The sequence below is a fragment of the Calidris pugnax genome, unplaced genomic scaffold (assembly GCF_001431845.1).
Source record: "Calidris pugnax isolate Ruff unplaced genomic scaffold, ASM143184v1 scaffold270, whole genome shotgun sequence".
Lineage (NCBI taxonomy): Eukaryota > Metazoa > Chordata > Aves > Charadriiformes > Scolopacidae > Calidris > Calidris pugnax.
In genome coordinates, this window is record NW_015091277.1 from 1360493 (window position 1) to 1384781 (window position 24289).

A 24289-nucleotide genomic window follows, 5' to 3' on the forward strand; every position below is an offset into this window, starting at 1 on the left:
GATCCTCATTGATCTGGGTCATTGAAACTACACAGCTTAGCAGAAATGAGAAACTACAGGGTCTCTAATCATCTTATTTGGCAGCACTAACATCATTAATTGAGAGATTTTACAACTGTTGCTGGGCTGAGTATCAGATTAATAACTTCCTCTCCCACCACCGATGATTTAGCTGTTAAGGTGAGATGTGCCTGATGAAATGTAGGCATCTACATCGGAATTGATCACCGTCGAGTGAAGAAGTGGAGGAAAACAGATAATTCTAGGGCAACATTCATCTTCACATAAACTGGACCCTGAAAATAAGTCAGGTTAATAATTAAGTCCCAATTTGTCTCCATTAACTATGTAAAGGTTTCTTTCCATTGACTAAAGCTGGAATAATTACCTCAGATCTCTGCTTGCAGAGATATGAACTCAGATGAGAAGATTACAGTTGTTGTGGGAAATTATAGAATAAATTATAGACATGCTTGGCTCGTTGGTCTAGGGGTATGATTCTCGCTTAGGGTGCGAGAGGTCCCGGGTTCAAATCCCGGACGAGCCCTTCTTTTGCACATGAAAAATAAGGAGGTGATTGGTGACAGCCAGCACGGCTTCACAACAGGCAAGTCATGCGTGCAGTCTACGAATGCACTGCAGCACTGGTAGACAAGGGGAGAGCAATGGATGTCATCTACCTGGACAGCACTGGTAGACAAGGGGAGAGCAACGGACGTCATCTACCTGGACCTTACACAAAGCGTTTGATGCTATCCCACATGACATCCTGGTGTCTAAACTGGAGAGACATGGATTTGATGGATGGACCACTCGGTGGATAAGGAACTGGCTGGATGGCTGCACTCAAAGGGTTGGGGTCAGTGGCTCGCTGTCCAAGTGGAAGGCAGTGAGGAGGAACTGGGAGGAACCCCCTGTTCCTCAGGGGTCAGTACTGGGACCAGTGCTCTAACATCTCTGTTGCAGACATGGACAGTGGGACTGAGTGCATCCTCAGCAAGTTTGCTGACAATACCAAGCTATGTGGTGCAGTTAACATGCTGGAGGGAAGGAATGCCATCCAAAGGGACCTAGACAGGCTTGAGAGGTGGGCTTGTGCAAACCTCATGAAGTTCAGCCAAGCCAAGTGCAAGGTCCTGCACCTGCAACATGGCAATCCCAGGCACAGATACAGGTTGGGCGGAGAATGGATTGAGAGCAGCCCTGAGGAGAAAGACTTGGGTGTGTTGGTGGATGAGAAGCTCAACATGAGCCGGCAACAGGTGCTGGCAGCCCAGAAAGCCCCCCCACATCCTGGGCTGTATCAAAAGAAGCATGGCCAGCAGGGTGAGGGGGGGGATTCTGCCCTTCTACTCCACTCTCATGAGACCCCAACTGGAGTACTGTGTCCAGCTCTGGGGCACCCAACATAAGAGGGGACATGGACCTGGGTGCTGGCAGCCCAGAAAGCCCCCCCACATCCTGGGCTGTATCAAAAGAAGCATGGCCAGCAGGGTGTGTGTGGGGGAGGATTCTGCCCTTCTCTTTCGCTCTCATGAGACCTCAAATGGAGTACTGTGTCCAGCTCTGGGGCACCCAACATAAGAGGGGACATGGACCTGTTGGAATGAGTCCAGCAGAGGACCACAAAGATGATCAGAGGGACAGAGCACCTCTGCTGTGAGGACAGGCTGAGAGAGTTGGCGTTGTTCACCCTGGCGAAGAGAAATCTCCAGGGAGACATCATAGCAACCTTCCAATACCCAAAGGGGGCCAACAGGAGAGGTGGGGAGGGACTCTTGATCAGAAAGAGAAATCTCCAGGGAGAGATCATAGCCTTCCAATACCCAAAGGGGGCCTACAGGAGAGGTGGGGAGGGACTCTTGATCAGGGAGTGGAGTGATAGAATGGGGGGTAATAGTTTTAAACTGAAAGAGGGGTGCTTTAGATTAGACATTAGGAAGAAATTCTTTGCTCTGACGGTGGTGAGACACTGGCCTGGGTTGCCCCAGTAGGTGTGGATGCCCCATTTCTGGAAGTGTTCAAGGCCAGGCTGGATGGGCTTTGAGCAACCTGGTCTGGTGGGAGGTGTCCCTGCCCATGGCAGGGGGGTGGAACTCGATGATCTTTAAGGTCCCTTCCAACTCTAACCATTCTATGATTCTATTATTCTATGATATTCAGACCTCTTACTGTAGGTGTTTAAGGCAAGCAAAGCTCCTACCTCTGCCTATTGACTTTGTAAGGGGAGAACTGGTGTTTTGAATTATTAAATGTTGTCTTGTTTGCACACTGTGAAAAGTTGCGGCTTCTGTCAAGGGTGGACTAAATAGAGTCCTAAATAAATACTTAGATCCAGCATGTACAGCTGATTGTTCAATCCCATGGCTCTTCAAGAACTCCCTCATTTACTGAAACAACTGATGGGGACAATTTGGGAAGGATCCAGCAGAAGAATGGTGGACGAAGGCCAAACAAGAGCTTTATACGAAAATTCCTTACGCAAGGAGATTCCCCTGTGAAGCATTATGCACAGACCTGGCCTTCTTACCTTCAATTCTGTTTTTCCCCTCGGTATGATTTCGTAGCCTTCGTGGTGGATGAAGGCCAAACAAGACCTTTACATGAAAATTCCTTAAGCAAGGAGATTCCCCTGTGAAGCATTTTGCACAGTCCTGGCCTTCTTACCTTCAGTTCTGTTTTCCCCCTTGGTATGATTTCGTAGCCTTCGTTTAGACTCCGAAGCGTATCCACTGTACTTTGGCTGACATGAATTCTGTAAGCTGGGAACGGAAAGAAAAACAGCTGGATCACTCTACTGCACACACACTGCGAATCCCCCACTGCTTCATCCTGGCAAGGAGAAATTCTCCAAGGCATGCAGGCGTGTAGCTGGTGTATCTGTGTGGTGTTCCTCTAAATACAGTATGATGCTGATGGATGGATCCTTCCATGCAGGGCTGTAATGAGCACAGGGTGAGGGGAGATCTCCACTAGCCAATTCTATCATTCTAGTCTATGATTCTATTCTAAGAATAGAAGTCCAGTGCTTAATTAATGTTTTTTTCAATAACATTTCCAGCTGGAATCAAGAATGCCATTTTTGTCTATTACCACAACATTATTAGGCAGCAAGCAAGAAAAGAAAAATAAGCAGTTGTCCTGCTCCAGGCACACAACGTCATTTAAAAGTTGGGATGAAGAGCAGAGAGATGGAGTTTGTAAGGGGAAATAATGAAAATGTGGCTGTGCATCTAGATCCATCTGGAGGTTTCAGTAATTGATTCCATCCAGAGCTGCCACTAACTGCCTATGAACAAAAAGGGCAAATGTGGAGATCTTTATCAAATTCCCAGCTCCCCCAGCTTGTTTTACAGTCGTTCCTGGAACTCTCTGAAATTTGTTGCTGTTCTGTTGGTATGTTTCTAATTCAAGGAATGTTCTTAAAACATTTCCCCCCCCAAGATAGTTTTCTGTGTTTTTGTTTTTGTTGAACTTCTGTTTCAAATCTGACAGTCACACTCCCTTCCCCCTTGAAGGACAGGGGATGAACAAATTAATTTTTTTTTGTAGAATAATCAGGAAGAAGAACATTAGTTCAAATATACAGAGGAAGACCACACAGTTTTGAGCTACGTTTCCTGAGACACTAACCTACAATCTTCCTATTAATCTGTGTCTATATACGTTTCTATTGATGTATAACGATGCTCCTGTATCTGCAATGCTCTTGCTGTCTTCGGTCTCAGTGAAACTTTGCACTTCCAAGGGTCTAAACCCTGAGATTCTTCAAATATCTGTCTTGCCATTAGAAATCTGCTATCAAAGGATTTCCTCCTTTCCACTGCTTTCCAAATGCAATGCATGCCTCTTAAAATAAGCCAGCCATAATCACAAGAAAGACATCATTCCTTAATTAATGATTAGCCTAATTGTTGGTCTTAATTAGTCTAATAAAAATCACTATAGTCAGAAATGTGAGGATTGTATGAAAGAGTGAAAAAGTTCCAATGTGGCATATATAATGGAGCATATTTCTAACCTGGCATGATCTCAAGATTTTAATATTAAATATCACAGACTTCGTGTAGCCTGCAAAGTAGCCATAACGAGTAATTTCTTATAGCTATTGAAAATATCAAAAGGTAGACCAGGGATCGGGCATTTAGGTGTATGAGACCTTGACTTTGGAAATTGTACTGATAGCATGGACATCAAACGCAAATTTGAAATTCATCCATGGCTCTGACACTGCTGTCCACTGTGTCATCCATAGTTAGTTCCACTATGGTTTACAGATCCATGTCTTAGCCAAGGACACCAACAAAAAGCAGATCTGAATGCACATATGACTTAAACACAGGGAAATGATCCTTCCCTACCACTTCTTTTTACATGTCTGGAAGACTTCAGCCATGGGACAGTAAGAACCGGCTGAGAGATGGTATCGTCTTATCTACTGCAGCTATTGGTTCTGTGTGTGTAGACTTGTCTTTTATAACTGAAAGCTTCAGAAAAATAAAGGCCAGAACTTGAGGGAAAATAGCACGAACATCAGCCCATCAAAAAAGACATCAAGAAAACCCAAAGAGTAAGGGAAGATTAAGGATTTTGTCAGGACCTGCCAACTCATGGAGTTCTTATTGCTGATAAATGAAGCCATCACAAATTATTCCCTTCACGTTGTAGGACATAGTTGCCTGTTGCCCACCTGTGCTTCAGTCCTTCCCTTGTAGAAGGGAAGGTTAAGGATTTTGTCAGGACCTGTCAACTCGTGGAGTTGTTATTGCTGATAAATGAAGCCATCACAAATTATGCCCTTTATGTTGTAGGACATAGTTGCCTGTGGTTGCCCACTTGTGCTTCAGTCCTTCCCTTGTACTGGCCATGACAGGTAACTACCTTTTCTTATACAATAAGAAGAGCTCTCAATTAAGGGTCCTCAGCCCTGACTGAAAGATCCAAGCCATGTAGGAGAAATCTAGTGCAAAATTCATGTTCATTTTGGTTGATGGAATCTAAATCAGAGGGTCACAGCTGGAAGGCAGGGTCTTAAAGCTGATATACTAATGCAAAGATGGTGACCTCCCCTCCAGACTGCTTTGAATTTTGTTGTTTGACTTGCCTCTTTCTTCAGAGCCAATACAGTTGCAATGCCTATAACTAAAGATGTGCATTTCTTGATCTCTCTTGAGAAGTTTGTCAACCACCCACCCTGGGGACTACCCCAAATACTCACGCAGGCCCGTGGACTCCATTCGTGATGCCGTGTTCACCGTGTCTCCAAAGAGGCAGTACCGTGGCATGGTAAGCCCCACCACACCGGCCACGCAAGGCCCTGAAAGACACGTCATCTGTATAACCCAGAAGGTACTTCACAAAGCATGAAGCCCACTGACAAACAAATCTCACCCTCTTCTCTGATATTGACAAAACACTTGGGAATACATGACTTTTAAAGATCTCGTTGGCCTTGGTGCTCGCTGCAAGCAATCAAAGATTAAGCATTGCTCTGCATTGCACATTGGTGTTTTATGCCTGAAAAAGGTCTTCTGTGGTAGGAAACTCAGTTCACTATCACCTGGGAGAAATTTGTTCAGAGTTCACGGAAGCTCAAGAACTATTGAAACCTCATTTTAAAGAGATCTCCTTTTTCATCTGAAAAAAAATAAAGTCCTCTGACATTCCCTGTGTCCCAGTGAAGCAGGACTTAAAATCAGCCTTGGACATCCAAGGATGCTGGCAACACGTTGGACCACCCTGTGTCCCCTTTCTTGTGTTCCCCTCCTTGGAAAGGAAGACATCATTAGCTGGCCTGTCTAGCCAAAAACTGTTTATTTTTCCTCTCTCTCATTCTTTAGATGAGATCCACTCCCTAACAAGCCAGCTCCCAAAGAACCCATGCCAAGTTCTCAGGGAGAGGTATGTGTGCAGGATTCTTGTGAACATGCGCACACAGAGAGATAAAATGTGTGACAGGCAAACAGCACAGACAACCATCATCTGGGGCACCCGGGTTAGCTAATGTTTGGACTGTGCTGTGAGGGATGAGATGCTAAATTTCATCACCCTCAATTTAAAACATCGGGCTTGCAAAATAAATGCAAAAAATTAAAAAAAAAAAGGAAAAAAAAAGAGATTAAAAAAAAATAATGCTCTCAGCAATGTAAGGAGGCATGGGGGGTTCCTAAAAACGAAAGACAGACCTCTTTGTATTTTGCATTGGATGCATAGAATGGTTAGAATTGGAAGGGACCTTAAAGATCATAGAATCATAGAATGGTTCAGGTTGGAAGGGACCTTAAATATCACCTAGTTCCAACCCCCCTGCCATGGGCAGGGACACCTCCCACTAGCCCATGTCGCTCAAAAAGGAGCTGGTTCAAGCATGGCCTTGAACACCTCCAGGGATGGGGCATCCACAGCTTCTCTGGACTACCTGGGCTAGTGCCTCACCACACCCACAGTAGAGAATCTCTTCCTGGCATCTAGTCTAAATCTCCCCTCTTTCAGTTTAAAACTCTTGCCCTTTGTCCTATCACTACACTCCCCATCTCTCCTGCAGGCCCCTTTCAGGTAGTGGAAGGTTGCTGTGAGGTCTTCCCAGAGCCTTCTTGTGTCCAGGCTGAAGAACCCCAACTGTCTCAGCCTGTCCTCATAGGAGAGGTGCTCAGTCCCTCTGATCATCTTTGTGGCCCTCCTCTGGACCCGTTCCAACATGTCCTTCCTGTGCTGAGGACTCCAAAGCTGGACGCAGTACTCCAGGTGGGGTCTCATGAGAACAGAGTAGAGGGGTAGAATTGCCTCCCTCAACCTCCTGATCATGGTTCTTTTGATACAGCCCAGGATGGGGTTGGCTTTCTGGGCTGTGAGGATACATTGCCTCTTATCATCAAGTTCCAACCCCCCTGCCATGGGCAGGAACACCTCCCACTAGATGCATGTGATATGTCTTTTCAGGCTCTGCCTGCCTTTTCAATTTAATGATCCTTCTTGATTAAGACTTAACAAAACTAATATCTAGGAAATCTTTTCCCATGTAAGATTACAAGAGATGGGACAGTGTTACATCATCAACAGTAACTGAAATGATGCTGTAGATAAAGTTTTCCATCATATGAAAAGTTGTAGGTTAAAAAGTTTTTTAAAGATAAAAATAATAACAATAATTGCAGCCTAATTTAGAAGTTACTTGCTTTAGGACAATGTAAATTTAACTGTGATTTTAGCCTTCTTAGTTACAAAAATTGATTCTGCATATGGTTTTCAGCACATGTTAAGGACAATGAAACTCCACAGCTGAAAGCTATGGGGAACTTAGCAAGAGTCCCTCATGCTGTGACCTCTAAAAAGTTGTTGCTGCAGAGTCCAAGTACCAGGATTTTAATATAAATTACAGAGGATGCAAACTGAAAAGTAAGACTGATTTTAATTCCTGCCTGACGAAGCATCACTTGCTTAAAGATTGAAAAAAATGTAAAAAAAAAAAAAGGAGGAAGAATATTTCATACCAAAAATGTTACAAGGACTTAAACAGCGTGTCCGGGTCAAACACAGCATGCAGGGACTGCTGGAGATCAGAAAAAGCTGATTTAATGGTGGAGTTTTTTACCGCCAATGTGCTGTTCAACCTTGGATAAGACACTGTCCTTCAGAACCTCTCCTAATTTAATTCCCAACCTTATCAGTACTCACTTAATTTGGTTCAATCTCTTCAGGAGAGGAGCTATATCCACTTGAGGAAGTTTCTTCAGGTTCTAGCCTATAAGCACTTCTATAGCATAACTGTATAGACACGGTTGATACTACAGCGTTAGGTCCTAATGCTTACCTAACCGGTCCTTAATGTGTGCATAAAAAAGGGTCTTATTGGAAATATTTTAATTCATGCTTCAATAAGAGTTATCCCTGAGAAAACACTAGCTCACACGGCATCACCTCTCTTCATCTTGTGGTGGTGACATGACAGCGGCATTTAGAAATCTCAGCAAGGATTAAAGCTCCTGCTTTAATGGGCATTGCAAAGACACAAAAAAAAGTGGTTCTTGTCAAAAGCCAGCCCTCGGATTGGAGGATTTCATTCAAAGCACAAATACAGGTAGCTGAGCTCCTACTGTAGTTTGTGGAGGCCAAGTCAACTCAGTCAACTGAGTTGGGAGACCCTTTCTGCTCCTGCACCTGAACAGCTTGCCGTTGTCTACTTACATGTCCACCAGATCTCCAATGACCACAAAATGAGCATAAGATTAACTCCCTAACACCCCTGGAAACATTTCCACGTGGGTGCCCAGGGAAGCAGTGGAGTCACCATCCCTGGAGGTATTTAAAAGATGTGTAGATGTGGTGCTGAGGGACATGGTTTAGTGGTAACTTGGCAGTGTTACGTTAACAGTTGGACTTGATGATCTTAAAGGTCTCTTCCAAGCAAAACGATTCTATTATTCTATTTCAATTTAGGTTTCACACTCAGTCAGTGCAATCACCCAATCATTTCTGCAAAGCTCACAACATAGGATGGACAAGACTTTTGGGGCCAAGTACTATCATTCTAGAGCACTGCTTTTAAGCCTGTCCTCTTGTTGCAGAAAGTTATTATCTCAAACCCAACCCTGCAGCATAAGCATGGCCAAAAGACTTCTTCATGGTGAAAACATCCAAGAGTTAATTCACTCGCTGCCTTCGCTGCCTGTGTGTGTTCCCCTTGTCTAGACAGCCTCAGCAAAGGGCTAACAAAAACTTCCAGCAATAAATCTCCCACAGTAACGAGTTTCAGAGGAAACCAGAGACCCTGTGATGAGAACATTATGGCCAAGTTGTTTAATTATACAGGTTCTCTGGTTTGTTTTGAAAAGGCGCTCTGCCAGGGCTTGCAGGGTCAACTCTGCTGGCTACGACTCTGCAACAACCATCAGTGGAGCCACGGAGGTTAATAAGCTTGATCGAAGCATGGGGCTGCCTGCCAAAGAGCCTGACCGATAAACAGATCCTCTTCAGCCTCCGTGGAAAAATTTGTCTTCTCACCACCGCTCTCCCTGGCTGTCCAGCTCCAGCCCAGACAAGGCTGGTGTGGAAACAGCTGAGTCAGCTGAGTTTTTCTGGCCGTGCAGTCAGGTTGAGAAATGAGAGCCAGGACTCCAGGGTGCATTTAAAGCTGGGGAGAAACTGCAGACCAAACACTGGTCATCTTGTCCTCTTCGCCTTGCCCATGCATTGCTCTAAGTGGTCCACGGGCACGGGCTAGGAGAAGTTCCCAGAGCTGCAGATTTCCATTGGGGTTGGATGGACATGGGCAGCCCACATCCAATTGGCATTAACTGCTTTTTCAGAGAGGGGATCATGAGGTCTTCTTGGCACCAGTTTCCAGAGAGCAGCTGGCCCACAAAACTGGTGGTCACACCCGTTCTCCACCCTTTCCAGGAGAGTGAAAGTGTTAGGCAAGCCCTCCTCTTCCCCAAGTGCTTTCCTCAATGCTTTCATGATGCTGGTGATTCCCTCGTCATGCTTCTTCCCTCAGGAGAAAGGGGGTCTAGGGTTAATCAAACTTTGCTGTCAGCTTTGTGGCTCTGAGAGCTGGTTTGCTTTGGAGCATGCATTTCTTGCTGCTCCCATGACAGTAGGATGCTGCCAGATCTGTGCAAAACAAGATCTGGCTTCTGCTTCTTTAGAAAGCAAACACCAATTCCTCCCCTCTTTCTTTCACTCTCTACACAACAGCTCATGGCAATGCAGATTTCCAGACACCCAGAGTTCAGAAAAACAGGAAAAAATGTAACTACCCCCCGCACACATCACCTAGGGATAGATTTTTGGCTGAGTGCATGGAAAACCTGTTGCAGAACTGCTGTCAACGGGCAACAGTAGATGTTGCACGCCAAATTCCCCTCTTTCCACATTGAAAATGTGCTGCTGGTGCTCCAGAGACTCCTGCTCTGGGCAAGAGGAGCTGGGGCGATAGTCTCATCTCATTTCTGCCAGAGTATAAAACCCACAGTGCTCCTGTAATCATTCCTTCACACTTTAGATGTCTGTGAAGGGCCAGCCAAGACCCCCAATCTGCAAATAAAACAACAAGGAGATGAGTTTTCAGAGATAACCCCAAAAGAAGAACTCATATGGTCTAGGAGATATGAAAAATTGATTTTAGCCCCACTTAAGTCATAGCTCTGTTCTTCGGATATCCTGTGTGAGGTCCTTCTTTTTCTCTGCTCTTCTTTCCTCTTGTATACCACAAGGACCAGGATACTGACTGCTGTAAAACACTTATGCGCCAAAGCTGCAAAGATGTGGGCATTATCAGATAGGCTGAAGGACAAAAACCCCTGTTAACACTGGGTCAAACTCCTGGACAACCTTATTCATTATTTGCCTTCCTGCAATGGGCAGTACCTGGTACTTTAGAGGAAGATGTAAGAAGTCTGGTGATAAACAGCTGGGAAAAATTTATTAATGGGTGACTGTTGCATGAAACGATGAAATTTCATATCTCTTCAAAAAATATTTATTCTATGATAACAGCAGATGCCTTTTCTCCCGTTTAAAAACACAGTCATACTTTTGGTTATCTGGAATCCTACTGTATGTTTTGTTTTATTTTGTTCTGCAGTTTCATTATGCTTTATACATAAAAAAATGGAACTTATTTTCTTTTTAAACAAGCCACTTTTCTGTTCATTGAATAGATTAGGAGTTCTGTATTAGAGATAATTTATTTACTTTATAACATGCATTTGTTTAATAACTGTATCACATATTCTTCCAGCTATGTCCCACTCGCAATAAATCTCCCAACCTTTTTCTTTCTTTCACCCCACACGCCTGCTTTTCCTGTGCTTTTTCATTTCAGAACAGAGTTACAAAAATATCTCCATATCACACCGGTGAACATTCCATTGGCACATCAAAGAGTCACCCTTTCAATGAAACCCTTGCAACTAACATGTCTGATATAGACAGAATCACATTTCTCCCCCAAATGATACTGAACCACATCCCTCCTTGGGGTTTGTGTTTCTATTTTAATACCCTTGTTACTATGGAAGATTTTAAAGCGTCTTCTAAGGTGCTTGCTTTGGGATAGGGATGGATAAAGCATTCAAAGAAGGAGTTGTTTGATGTTCAGGCACCAGCAAGTGTGGCTGCCTACCTGTGTGCAGCCCGATTCGGATCCTGAGGGGGATGTCTGGCATGTGTCTCATTTTGAATGTTCCCACCGAGCTGAGGATGTCCAGGGACATGTTGGCTATCTCAGCCGCGTGCTTGTTTCCATTCCTTTTGGGGAGCCCTGAGGCAACCATGTAGGCATCACCAATTGTCTCCACCTGGCAAATATCATAGCATTAATAAGTAAATAAATTAATTGAAAGAGATGGGAAAGATCAGCAGTATAAAACCACAAGAGTGTTTGACCCAGGCATGGCTCGATCCTCATGCCCAGGTTCTCCTCACCTTGTAAACATCATGGTTTCCAAGAACAGCATCAAACAGCGTGTAAAGGTCATTCAGAAGGTCAACAACTTCAATGGGTTCACTGAGGGCTGAAATGGTTGTGAAGCCCACGATGTCGCTGAAGTAGATGGTCACCTGGTCAAAATACTCTGGCTCCACAGTGCCACCAGTCTTGAGGGCTTCTGCCACCGATCTGAAATAACAACAAAAACAGAGATGACAGAGCCCAAACCTTTGTTGTTGCGGATGGCCAAGAGCTCAGAAACTCCTGTGTTACAGTGCTCAAAAGATCTTCTAATAAATAGAAGGCTGTATCTATATGGCTGTAACAAGCATTGATTAAAGTTTCTTACTTTGACTGGAAGGTGCCAGTCAAAATTGGAGGTCAGCTCTGCAATTTTGTTCACTTCTGTGGAACTCTTTTGTCCAGTCTAGATACAGGGGTTTTTTTTTACCATCTTAAGTACCAGTACTTACGGGGGGAGCATTTGTGACAGTAGTTTTTCTGTCTTCTGTTTTTCAATCTCTAGCTCTTCGGTCCGTTCCCTGATTAAATCTTCCAGGTTGCTTGAATACTGCTCAAGCATCCTGAGCATTGAGTCAATGATATTGGTCTTTTTCCCTTTGTTGATGGTTTTGAACTGGAAAAATCAAACTAGAGAGTTATTTCTCCATCTCATTACACCGTTCTAGCACCCTTAGTTTGGAAAGGAACAAAAAGCAACACTTATTTCAAAAAGGACAATGTTGAAGACTGGCTTTGTCAGTGGAAAGATGCCAACAATAAAGGCAAAGTAGAGGGTGAATTTGCATCGCTAACTATGGAAGCTGCCCAGGAGCATGTTGCTCCTCTATGAACTTTCAGTGAGATTCAAGTGAAACACAACCTTCCATGAGCTGGCAACGTGTATGTGAGTTGTTATGGAGTCCTATCATGCTGCAAATTTGCACCCTCATTTATCCCATGACCTGCCTTTAGGGTGACTTGCAGCCCTTTGTATTCAGAGGTGCAAATGTCAGGGCATTAGCAACACTTAGAACCTGGTTATCTATTATTGGTCTTACATCCACCCTTGCCCACTGTCATGTATGCATACTGCCACTCCCCACCCCCAGGTCTTCACTGGGTTGTGCTGTCTCCTCTTGACCCAAAGCTGAGCCTCTGGACCATTTGGATAATCTGTGGCTTCAGATGATGCTTTAGATTCAACAGTGGAGTACCACGGGTGTGAAATTAATCACAGTTTTATAGAATGGAAAGGTGAAAATTATGGATATTGGTTTACCTAGTTTGACCTTATAAGAACATAGTATTGCTGGATCAGACAAGGGGTTTATTTTGCCAGTACCTGTCCATGAGACTGGCCAGTAACAGATGTCTGGAAAATAGCCATATTTCCTTGGGATATGCTCCCAGCCTCCACCAATTTGCAGTTCAGAGACCTCCTATGCCAAAGGTTGTATCTTTGTGTTTAACAGCCTCTGGTGAATTTTATTTTTAACATAATCACCTTCTAAATACTTTAGAAGATCAAACAACATACTGATCTGAAGGTGCTATCATAATTTACAGATCTTTGATCTCCATGAGACCCCCTATCAAGATCATCCATGCAAATGTGAAGACACCAAGCTCATGTCCAGCCTGTTTCACACACCATGTGGTGGTGTCATGGCAGCCCAAGTTTGGAACAAGGTTCAAGCCAGGCCAGGCCTGGCCAACAAACCCAAATATCTAAACACCATGAACCATAACGTAATACAATAGAAAAGGCAAGACTAGAGCTCTGGGACTTCTTCAATCATTAGAGCTCACTTAAAGCAGTAAAACACACTTTCCTGCCAAGTACAAACAAAGGATTGCACCTACTGATCTATTCACTGACCTTATGAAATACCTCCTCAAAGGTTGGACGTCGCTCAGGGGCTTCACCCCAGCATTGCTTCATTACCTGGATGCACTCCAGAGGGGCCAACTCAGGGGCTATGTTTGGTCGGCACAGGGGAGGGGGCTTCTTGACTTTCTTTATGATTTCTGTGGCAAAGAGAAGAATGGGAAGCACGTTGTGAGATGCGTGGTCTTGGTGGGGACAAAGGACACGGACCTTTTCACCTGTCACTTGCTTGCTCCTTCAGCCATCACCATTATTCCTCACCACACACCGGCTGCGTCAAATGCACTGGGAGGTTTCTGCTTTCCTCTGCCAGGAGTATTTCAGAGGATTTAAAAAAGAAGAGATTCATCTGTCTTCTTGTCCCTGGAGAACCAGGTTATGAGCAATAAAGGGGCTGGGTGGGGGAAGGTTGTGTGACAGATGGATGTGTGACCCTGCAGGCTTGTGTTTAATGAAATTGCCTCTGACTCTCTCCATTGGGATCTGCAGTCTTCTAAAGGAGCAGAGGCTTATGGCCAAGCCTGGACAGGAAGGATACCAGCCTCTGACATCTCATCGTTAACTGGGAACCAGTACATAGGAGGCCAATGGGAATGGAGACAAGTGGAAAGTATTTTAAGAGGGAGAGTTTGGGTTCAAAACAATGTCTGGGAAGTGACTTCCTATCCGGAGGTCAAATAAGACCAATAAGGAACTAGGCTTGGGCTTGCAGACTCTGAGAAGTCAGCCCTTGGATCTGTGGTTTTTAAATAAAACAGCCCTACAGTGAAGGAGCAGAGCTTCAGGTTTTGCTGACAGCCAAAGCACGGACAGGGGAGTGTGATGTCTGAACCCAACCCCAACTTCAATTTTGGTATTTCTTAGTAAGGACATCCTGGAAGAAATGTGGGGTTTTTTGTTTCACCCAAAGTGATTGCGTTTGAAGGTTTCATCTTGTGTAGTGCAGAGCAGTCATCTGGAGTGAAAACCACTCTCTTTCTGGCAGGAGCCCTTCATTTCCACAGCTGTTACTGTGAGTACCCAAAGCTCTTCAGTGTTGACAGTTTACTTTAAAGCTCTTTGGCTCATCCCAAGGATTTCCACCAAATGAATTAAACAAAGCACCTGGGCCAAATATTTCCAGGGGCAGCCAAGGGGAAACGCCTTCCCCAGACGGTTTTAAAGTTCACGCCACAAGTGAAAGCTCCTTGAGGGTTAGGATGGAATGAGCAGAAATCCATCATTTCATCGGATGAGGAAACTGAGTTGCACTACATGCAACATCTGCTGGAGGTTCCCCATGGGAGCTAGGTAGGGGGACACCTGATAATTACATCATAGGCTACATCATAGGTCCAGCTCTGAATTGCTGAGCGGGTTACATCATAATCATCATTGTCATTACATTGTTCCAGCAGCTTGGGGCTCAAATGGGTCAGAGCCCCATTTTTTTTGGGCATTGAACTGGCAGATACTGTCAACATGGTTTGAACTAATGAAAGTTTCACCATGAGCAGTTTCTAAGGAGTTCACCTATTTGATATTTCTGATACGAGCCACTTTAGATATAAGTCAGGGGGGTCAGGATGCCTCACTTTGATCGCTGCTGATGAGAGAACCTCTTTAAATGGGGAAGAAATTAGGGAAAAATAGATGGCCAGATGGACAAAACAGGATGCTAGTGAGGGGTCCAGCAAAAAACCTCATCCCTTCACGTTGTAGGACATAGTTGCCTGTTGCCCACCTGTGCTTCAGTCCTTCCCTTGTACTGACCATGACATGTAACTACCTTTTCTTATACAATAAGAAGAGCTCTTAATTAAGGGTCCTCAGCCCTGACTGAAAGATCCAAGCCATGTAGGAGAAATCTAGTGCAAAATTCATGTTCATTTTGGTTGATGGAATCTAAATCAGAGGGTCACAGCTGGAAGGCAGGGTCTTAAAGCTGATATACTAATGCAAAGATGGTGACCTCCCCTCCAGACTGCTTTGAATTTTGTTGTTTGACTTGCCTCTTTCTTCAGAGCCAATACAGTTGCAATGCCTATAACTAAATATGTGCATTTCTTGATCTCTCTTGAGAAGTTTGTCAACCACCCACCCTGGGGACTACCCCAAATACTCACGCAGGCCCGTGGACTCCATTCGTGATGCCGTGTTCACCGTGTCTCCAAAGAGGCAGTACCGTGGCATGGTAAGCCCCACCACACCGGCCACGCAAGGCCCTGAAAGACACGTCATCTGTATAACCCAGAAGGTACTTCACAAAGCATGAAGCCCACTGACAAACAAATCTCACCCTCTTCTCTGATATTGACAAAACACTTGGGAATACATGACTTTTAAAGATCTCGTTGGCCTTGGTGCTCGCTGCAAGCAATCAAAGATTAAGCATTGCTCTGCATTGCACATTGGTGTTTTATGCCTGAAAAAGGTCTTCTGTGGTAGGAAACTCAGTTCACTATCACCTGGGAGAAATTTGTTCAGAGTTCACGGAAGCTCAAGAACTATTGAAACCTCATTTTAAAGAGATCTCCTTTTTCATCTGAAAAAAAATAAAGTCCTCTGACATTCCCTGTGTCCCAGTGAAGCAGGACTTAAAATCAGCCTTGGACATCCAAGGATGCTGGCAACACGTTGGACCACCCTGTGTCCCCTTTCTTGTGTTCCCCTCCTTGGAAAGGAAGACATCATTAGCTGGCCTGTCTAGCCAAAAACTGTTTATTTTTCCTCTCTCTCATTCTTTAGATGAGATCCACTCCCTAACAAGCCAGCTCCCAAAGAACCCATGCCAAGTTCTCAGGGAGAGGTATGTGTGCAGGATTCTTGTGAACATGCGCACACAGAGAGATAAAATGTGTGACAGGCAAACAGCACAGACAACCATCATCTGGGGCACCCGGGTTAGCACTCAGGGAGGGTATGTGTGCAGGATTCTCGTGAACATGCGCACACAGAGAGATAAAATGTGTGACAGGCAAACAGCACAGACAACCGTCATCTGGGGCACCCGGGTTAGCTAATATTTGGACTGTGCTGTGAGGGATGAGATGCTAAATTTCATCACCCTCAATTTAAAACATCGGGCTTGCAAAATAAATGCAAAAAATTAAAAAAAAAAAGGAAAAAAAAAGAGATTAAAAAAAAATAATGCTCTCAGCAATGTAAGGAGGCATGGGGGGTTCCTAAAAACGAAAGACAGACCTCTTTGTATTTTGCATTGGATGCATAGAATGGTTAGAATTGGAAGGGACCTTAAAGATCATAGAATCATAGAATGGTTCAGGTTGGAAGGGACCTTAAATATCACCTAGTTCCAACCCCCCTGCCATGGGCAGGGACACCTCCCACTAGCCCATGTCGCTCAAAAAGGAGCTGGTTCAAGCATGGCCTTGAACACCTCCAGGGATGGGGCATCCACAGCTTCTCTGGACTACCTGGGCTAGTGCCTCACCACACCCACAGTAGAGAATCTCTTCCTGGCATCTAGTCTAAATCTCCCCTCTTTCAGTTTAAAACTCTTGCCCTTTGTCCTATCACTACACTCCCCATCTCTCCTGCAGGCCCCTTTCAGGTAGTGGAAGGTTGCTGTGAGGTCTCCTACCTGGGCTAGTGCCTCACCACACCCACAGTAGAGAATCTCTTCCTGGCATCTAGTCTAAATCTCCCCTCTTTCAGTTTAAAACTCTTGCCCTTTGTCCTATCACTACACTCCCCATCTCTCCTGCAGGCCCCTTTCAGGTAGTGGAAGGTTGCTGTGAGGTCTTCCCAGAGCCTTCTTGTGTCCAGGCTGAAGAACCCCAACTGTCTCAGCCCCCCAGAGCCTTCTCGTGTCCAGGATGAAGAACCTCAACTCTCTCAGTCTGTCCTCATAGGAGAGGTGCTCAGTCCCTCTGATCATCTTTGTGGCCCTCCTCTGGACCCGTTCCAACACGTCCTTCCTGTGTTGAGGACTCCAAAGCTGGATGCAGTACTTCAGGTGGGGTCTCGTGAGAGCAGAGTAGAGGGGTAGAATCGCCTCCATTGCCTGATCATGGTTCTTTTGATACAGCCCAGGATGGGGTTGGCATTGACCTCGTGGTTCTTTTGATGCAGCCCATGATGGGGATGGCTTTCTGGGCTGTGAGGATACATTGCCTCTCATCATTGAGTTCCAAACTCCCTGCCATGGGCAGGAACACCTCCCACTAGATGCATGTTATATGTCTTTTCAGGCTCTGCCTGCCTTTTCAATTTAATGATCCTTCTTGATTAAGACTTAACAAAACTAATATCTAGGAAATCTTTCCCCACGCAAGATTACAAGAGATGGGACAGTGTTACATCATCAACAGTAACTGAAATGATGCTGTAGATAAAGTTTTCCATCATATGAAAAGTTGTAGGTTAAAAAGTTTTTTAAAGATAAAAATAATAACAATAATTGCAGCCTAATTTAGAAGTTACTTGCTTTAGGACAATGTAAATTTTACTGTGATTTTAGCCTTCTTAGTTACAAAAATTGATTCTTCATATGGTTTTCAGCAGATGTTAAGGACAATGAAACTCCACAGCTGAAAGCTATGGGGAACTTAGCAAGAGTCCCTCATGCTGTGACCTCTGAACAGTTGTTGCTGCAGAGTCCAAGTACCAGGACTTTAATATAAATTACAGAGGATGCAAACTGAAAAGTAAGACTGATTTTAATTCCTGCCTGATGAAGCATCACTTGCTTAAAGATTGGGAAAAAAAAAAAAAAGGAGGAAGAATATTTCATACCAAAAATGTTCGAAGCATCACTTGCTTAAAGATTGAAAAAAATGTAAAAAAAAAAAAAGGAGGAAGAATATTTCATACCAAAAATGTTACAAGGACTTAAACAGCGTGTCCGGGTCAAACACAGCATGCAGGGACTGCTGGAGATCAGGAAAAGCTGATTTAATGGTGGGGTTTTTTACTGCCAATGTGCCATTCAACCTTGGATAAGACACTGACCTTCAGAACCTCTTCTAATTTAATTCCCATCCTTATCAGTACTCACTAATTTGGTTTAATCTCTTCAGGAGAGGAGCTATACCCACTAGAGGAAGTTTCTTCAGGTTCTAGCCTATAAGCACTTCTATAGCATAACTGTATAGACACGGTTGATACTACAGCGTTAGGTCCTAATGCTTACCTAACCGGTCCTTAATGTGTGCATAAAAAAGGGTCTTATTGGAAATATTTTAATTCATGCTTCAATAAGAGTTATCCCTGAGAAAACACTAGCTCACACGGCATCACCTCTCTTCATCTTGTGGTGGTGACATGACAGCGGCATTTAGAAATCTCAGCAAGGATTAAAGCTCCTGCTTTAATGGGCATTGCAAAGACACAAAAAAAAGTGGTTCTTGTCAAAAGCCAGCCCTCGGATTGGAGGATTTCATTCAAAGCACAAATACAGGTAGCTGAGCTCCTGTAGTTTGTGGAGGCCAAGTCAACTCAGTCAACTGAGTTGGGAGACCCTTTCTGCTCCTGCACCTGAACAGCTTGCCGTTGTCTACTTACATGTCCACCAGATCTCCAATGACCACAAAATGAGCATAAGATTAACTCCCTAACACCCCTGGAAACATTTCCACGTGGGTGCCCAGGGAAGCAGTGGAGTCACCATCCCTGGAGGTATTTAAAAGATGTGTAGATGTGGTGCTGAGGGACATGGTTTAGTGGTAACTTGGCAGTGTTACGTTAACAGTTGGACTTGATGATCTTAAAGGTCTCTTCCAAGCAAAACGATTCTATTATTCTATTTCAATTTAGGTTTCACACTCAGTCAGTGCAATCACCCAATCATTTCTGCAAAGCTCACAACATAGGATGGACAAGACTTTTGGGGCCAAGTACTATCATTCTAGAGCACTGCTTTTAAGCCTGTCCTCTTGTTGCAGAAAGTTATTATCTCAAACCCAACCCTGCAGCATAAGCATGGCCAAAAGACTTCTTCATGGTGAAAACATCCAAGAGTTAATTCACTCGCTGCCTTCGCTGCCTGTGTGTGTTCCCCTTGTCTAGACAGCCTCAGCAAAGGGCTAACAAAAACTTCCAGCAATAAATCTCCCACAGTAACGAGTTTCAGAGGAAACCAGAGACCCTGTGATGAGAACATTATGGCCAAGTTGTTTAATTATACAGGTTCTCTGGTTTGTTTTGAAAAGGCGCTCTGCCAGGGCTTGCAGGGTCAACTCTGCTGGCTACGACTCTGCAACAACCATCAGTGGAGCCACGGAGGTTAATAAGCTTGATCGAAGCATGGGGCTGCCTGCCAAAGAGCCTGACCGATAAACAGATCCTCTTCAGCCTCCGTGGAAAAATTTGTCTTCTCACCACCGCTCTCCCTGGCTGTCCAGCTCCAGCCCAGACAAGGCTGGTGTGGAAACAGCTGAGTCAGCTGAGTTTTTCTGGCCGTGCAGTCAGGTTGAGAAATGAGAGCCAGGACTCCAGGGTGCATTTAAAGCTGGGGAGAAACTGCAGACCAAACACTGGTCATCTTGTCCTCTTCGCCTTGCCCATGCATTGCTCTAAGTGGTCCACGGGCACGGGCTAGGAGAAGTTCCCAGAGCTGCAGATTTCCATTGGGGTTGGATGGACATGGGCAGCCCACATCCAATTGGCATTAACTGCTTTTTCAGAGAGGGGATCATGAGGTCTTCTTGGCACCAGTTTCCAGAGAGCAGCTGGCCCACAAAACTGGTGGTCACACCCGTTCTCCACCCTTTCCAGGAGAGTGAAAGTGTTAGGCAAGCCCTCCTCTTCCCCAAGTGCTTTCCTCAATGCTTTCATGATGCTGGTGATTCCCTCGTCATGCTTCTTCCCTCAGGAGAAAGGGGGTCTAGGGTTAATCAAACTTTGCTGTCAGCTTTGTGGCTCTGAGAGCTGGTTTGCTTTGGAGCATGCATTTCTTGCTGCTCCCATGACAGTAGGATGCTGCCAGATCTGTGCAAAACAAGATCTGGCTTCTGCTTCTTTAGAAAGCAAACACCAATTCCTCCCCTCTTTCTTTCACTCTCTACACAACAGCTCATGGCAATGCAGATTTCCAGACACCCAGAGTTCAGAAAAACAGGAAAAAATGTAACTACCCCCCGCACACATCACCTAGGGATAGATTTTTGGCTGAGTGCATGGAAAACCTGTTGCAGAACTGCTGTCAACGGGCAACAGTAGATGTTGCACGCCAAATTCCCCTCTTTCCACATTGAAAATGTGCTGCTGGTGCTCCAGAGACTCCTGCTCTGGGCAAGAGGAGCTGGGGCGATAGTCTCATCTCATTTCTGCCAGAGTATAAAACCCACAGTGCTCCTGTAATCATTCCTTCACACTTTAGATGTCTGTGAAGGGCCAGCCAAGACCCCCAATCTGCAAATAAAACAACAAGGAGATGAGTTTTCAGAGATAACCCCAAAAGAAGAACTCATATGGTCTAGGAGATATGAAAAATTGATTTTAGCCCCACTTAAGTCATAGCTCTGTTCTTCGGATATCCTGTGTGAGGTCCTTCTTTTTCTCTGCTCTTCTTTCCTCTTGTATACCACAAGGACCAGGATACTGACTGCTGTAAAACACTTATGCGCCAAAGCTGCAAAGATGTGGGCATTATCAGATAGGCTGAAGGACAAAAACCCCTGTTAACACTGGGTCAAACTCCTGGACAACCTTATTCATTATTTGCCTTCCTGCAATGGGCAGTACCTGGTACTTTAGAGGAAGATGTAAGAAGTCTGGTGATAAACAGCTGGGAAAAATTTATTAATGGGTGACTGTTGCATGAAACGATGAAATTTCATATCTCTTCAAAAAATATTTATTCTATGATAACAGCAGATGACTTTTCTCCCGTTTAAAAACACAGTCATACTTTTGGTTATCTGGAATCCTACTGTATGTTTTGTTTTATTTTGTTCTGCAGTTTCATTATGCTTTATACATTAAAAAATGGAACTTATTTTCTTTTTAAACAAGCCACTTTTCTGTTCATTGAATAGATTATGAGTTCTATATTAGAGATAATTTACTTTCTTTATAACATGCATTTTTTTATAGCTGTATCACATATTCTTTCAGTTATGTCCCACTCGCAATAAATCTCCCAAACTTTTTCATTCTTTCACCCCATATGCCTGTTTTTCTGTGCTTTTTTCATTTCAGAACAGAGTTACAAAGAAATCTCCATATCACACCGGTGAAGATCCTGTGGCACATCAAAGAGTCACCCTTTCAATGAAACCCTCGCAACTAACATGTCTGATATAGACAGAATCACATTTCTCCCCCAAATGATACTGAACCACTTCCCTCCTTGGGGTTTGTGTTTCTATTTTAATACCCTTGTTACTATGGAAGATTTTAAAGCGTCTTCTAAGGTGCTTGCTTTGGGATAGGGATGGATAAAGCATTCAAAGAAGGAGTTGTTTGATGTTCAGGCACCAGCAAGTGTGGCTGCCTACCTGTGTGCAGCCCGATTCGGATCCTGAGGGGGATGTCTGGCATGTGTCTCATTTTGAATGTTCCCACCGAGCTGAGGATGTCCAGGGACATGTTGGCTATCTCAGCCGCGTGCTTGTTTCCATTCCTTTTGGGGAGCCCTGAGGCAACCATGTAGGCATCACCAATTGTCTCCACCTGGCAAATATCATAGCATTAATAAGTAAATAAATTAATTGAAAGAGATGGGAAAGATCAGCAGTATAAAACCACAAGAGTGTTTTCCTGTGGCACATCAAAGAGTCACCCTTTCAATGAAACCCTTGCAACTAACATGTCTGATATAGACAGAATCACATTTCTCCCCCAAATGATACTGAACCACATCCCTCCTTGGGGTTTGTGTTTCTATTTTAATATCCTTGTTGCTATGGAAGATTTTAAAGCATCTTCTAAGGGTGCTTGCTTTGGGATAGGGATGGATAAAGCCCTTGTTACTATGGAAGATTTTAAAGCGTCTTCTAAGGTGCTTGCTTTGGGATAGGGATGGATAAAGCATTCAAAGAAGGAGTTGTTTGATGTTCAGGCACCAGCAAGTGTGGCTGCCTACCTGTGTGCAGCCCGATTCGGATCCTGAGGGGGATGTCTGGCATGTGTCTCATTTTGAATGTTCCCACCGAGCTGAGGATGTCCAGGGACATGTTGGCTATCTCAGCCGCGTGCTTGTTTCCATTCCTTTTGGGGAGCCCTGAGGCAACCATGTAGGCATCACCAATTGTCTCCACCTGGCAAATATCATAGCATTAATAAGTAAATAAATTAATTGAAAGAGATGGGAAAGATCAGCAGTATAAAACCACAAGAGTGTTTGACCCAGGCATGGCTCGATCCTCATGCCCAGGTTCTCCTCACCTTGTAAACATCATGGTTTCCAAGAACAGCATCAAACAGCGTGTAAAGGTCATTCAGAAGGTCAACAACTTCAATGGGTTCACTGAGGGCTGAAATGGTTGTGAAGCCCACGATGTCGCTGAAGTAGATGGTCACCTGGTCAAAATACTCTGGCTCCACAGTGCCACCAGTCTTGAGGGCTTCTGCCACCGATCTGAAATAACAACAAAAACAGAGATGACAGAGCCCAAACCTTTGTTGTTGCGGATGGCCAAGAGCTCAGAAACTCCTGTGTTACAGTGCTCAAAAGATCTTCTAATAAATAGAAGGCTGTATCTATATGGCTGTAACAAGCATTGATTAAAGTTTCTTACTTTGACTGGAAGGTGCCAGTCAAAATTGGAGGTCAGCTCTGCAATTTTGTTCACTTCTGTGGAACTCTTTTGTCCAGTCTAGATACAGGGTTTTTTTTTTACCATCTTAAGTACCAGTACTTACGGGGGGAGCATTTGTGACAGTAGTTTTTCTGTCTTCTGTTTTTCAATCTCTAGCTCTTCGGTCCGTTCCCTGATTAAATCTTCCAGGTTGCTTGAATACTGCTCAAGCATCCTGAGCATTGAGTCAATGATATTGGTCTTTTTCCCTTTGTTGATGGTTTTGAACTGGAAAAATCAAACTAGAGAGTTATTTCTCCATCTCATTACACCGTTCTAGCACCCTTAGTTTGGAAAGGAACAAAAAGCAACACTTATTTCAAAAAGGACAATGTTGAAGACTGGCTTTGTCAGTGGAAAGATGCCAACAATAAAGGCAAAGTAGAGGGTGAATTTGCATCGCTAACTATGGAAGCTGCCCAGGAGCATGTTGCTCCTCTATGAACTTTCAGTGAGATTCAAGTGAAACACAACCTTCCATGAGCTGGCAACGTGTATGTGAGTTGTTATGGAGTCCTATCATGCTGCAAATTTGCACCCTCATTTATCCCATGACCTGCCTTTAGGGTGACTTGCAGCCCTTTGTATTCAGAGGTGCAAATGTCAGGGCATTAGCAACACTTAGAACCTGGTTATCTATTATTGGTCTTACATCCACCCTTGCCCACTGTCATGTATGCATACTGCCACTCCCCACCCCCAGGTCTTCACTGGGTTGTGCTGTCTCCTCTTGACCCAAAGCTGAGCCTCTGGACCATTTGGATAATCTGTGGCTTCAGATGATGCTTTAGATTCAACAGTGGAGTACCACGGGTGTGAAATTAATCACAGTTTTATAGAATGGAAAGGTGAAAATTATGGATATTGGTTTACCTAGTTTGACCTTATAAGAACATAGTATTGCTGGATCAGACAAGGGGTTTATTTTGCCAGTACCTGTCCATGAGACTGGCCAGTAACAGATGTCTGGAAAATAGCCATATTTCCTTGGGATATGCTCCCAGCCTCCACCAATTTGCAGTTCAGAGACCTCCTATGCCAAAGGTTGTATCTTTGTGTTTAACAGCCTCTGGTGAATTTTATTTTTAACATAATCACCTTCTAAATACTTTAGAAGATCAAACAACATACTGATCTGAAGGTGCTATCATAATTTACAGATCTTTGATCTCCATGAGACCCCCTATCAAGATCATCCATGCAAATGTGAAGACACCAAGCTCATGT

At 44.2% G+C, this 24289-nt stretch overlaps 1 protein-coding gene and 1 non-coding gene across 2 annotated transcripts in view; one reads left to right on the plus strand and one right to left on the minus strand.

Moving 5' to 3' along the window:
* GUCY2F (guanylate cyclase 2F, retinal) overlaps positions 1–24289 on the minus strand; it is a 64505-nt gene that overhangs the window by 14851 nt on the left and 25365 nt on the right. The window contains exons 13-17 of the mRNA XM_014960608.1: positions 23127–23290; positions 22650–22842; positions 22348–22522; positions 15425–15523; positions 2668–2762 (exon numbers count right to left, since the gene is read on the minus strand). Coding sequence (XP_014816094.1) covers positions 2668–2762; positions 15425–15523; positions 22348–22522; positions 22650–22842; positions 23127–23290 — 726 coding nt within the window. The remainder of the gene's footprint in view (positions 1–2667; positions 2763–15424; positions 15524–22347; positions 22523–22649; positions 22843–23126; positions 23291–24289) is intronic.
* On the plus strand, positions 476–547 carry TRNAP-AGG. Its single transcript has one exon. It is a non-coding gene; the product is annotated as a tRNA-Pro (tRNA).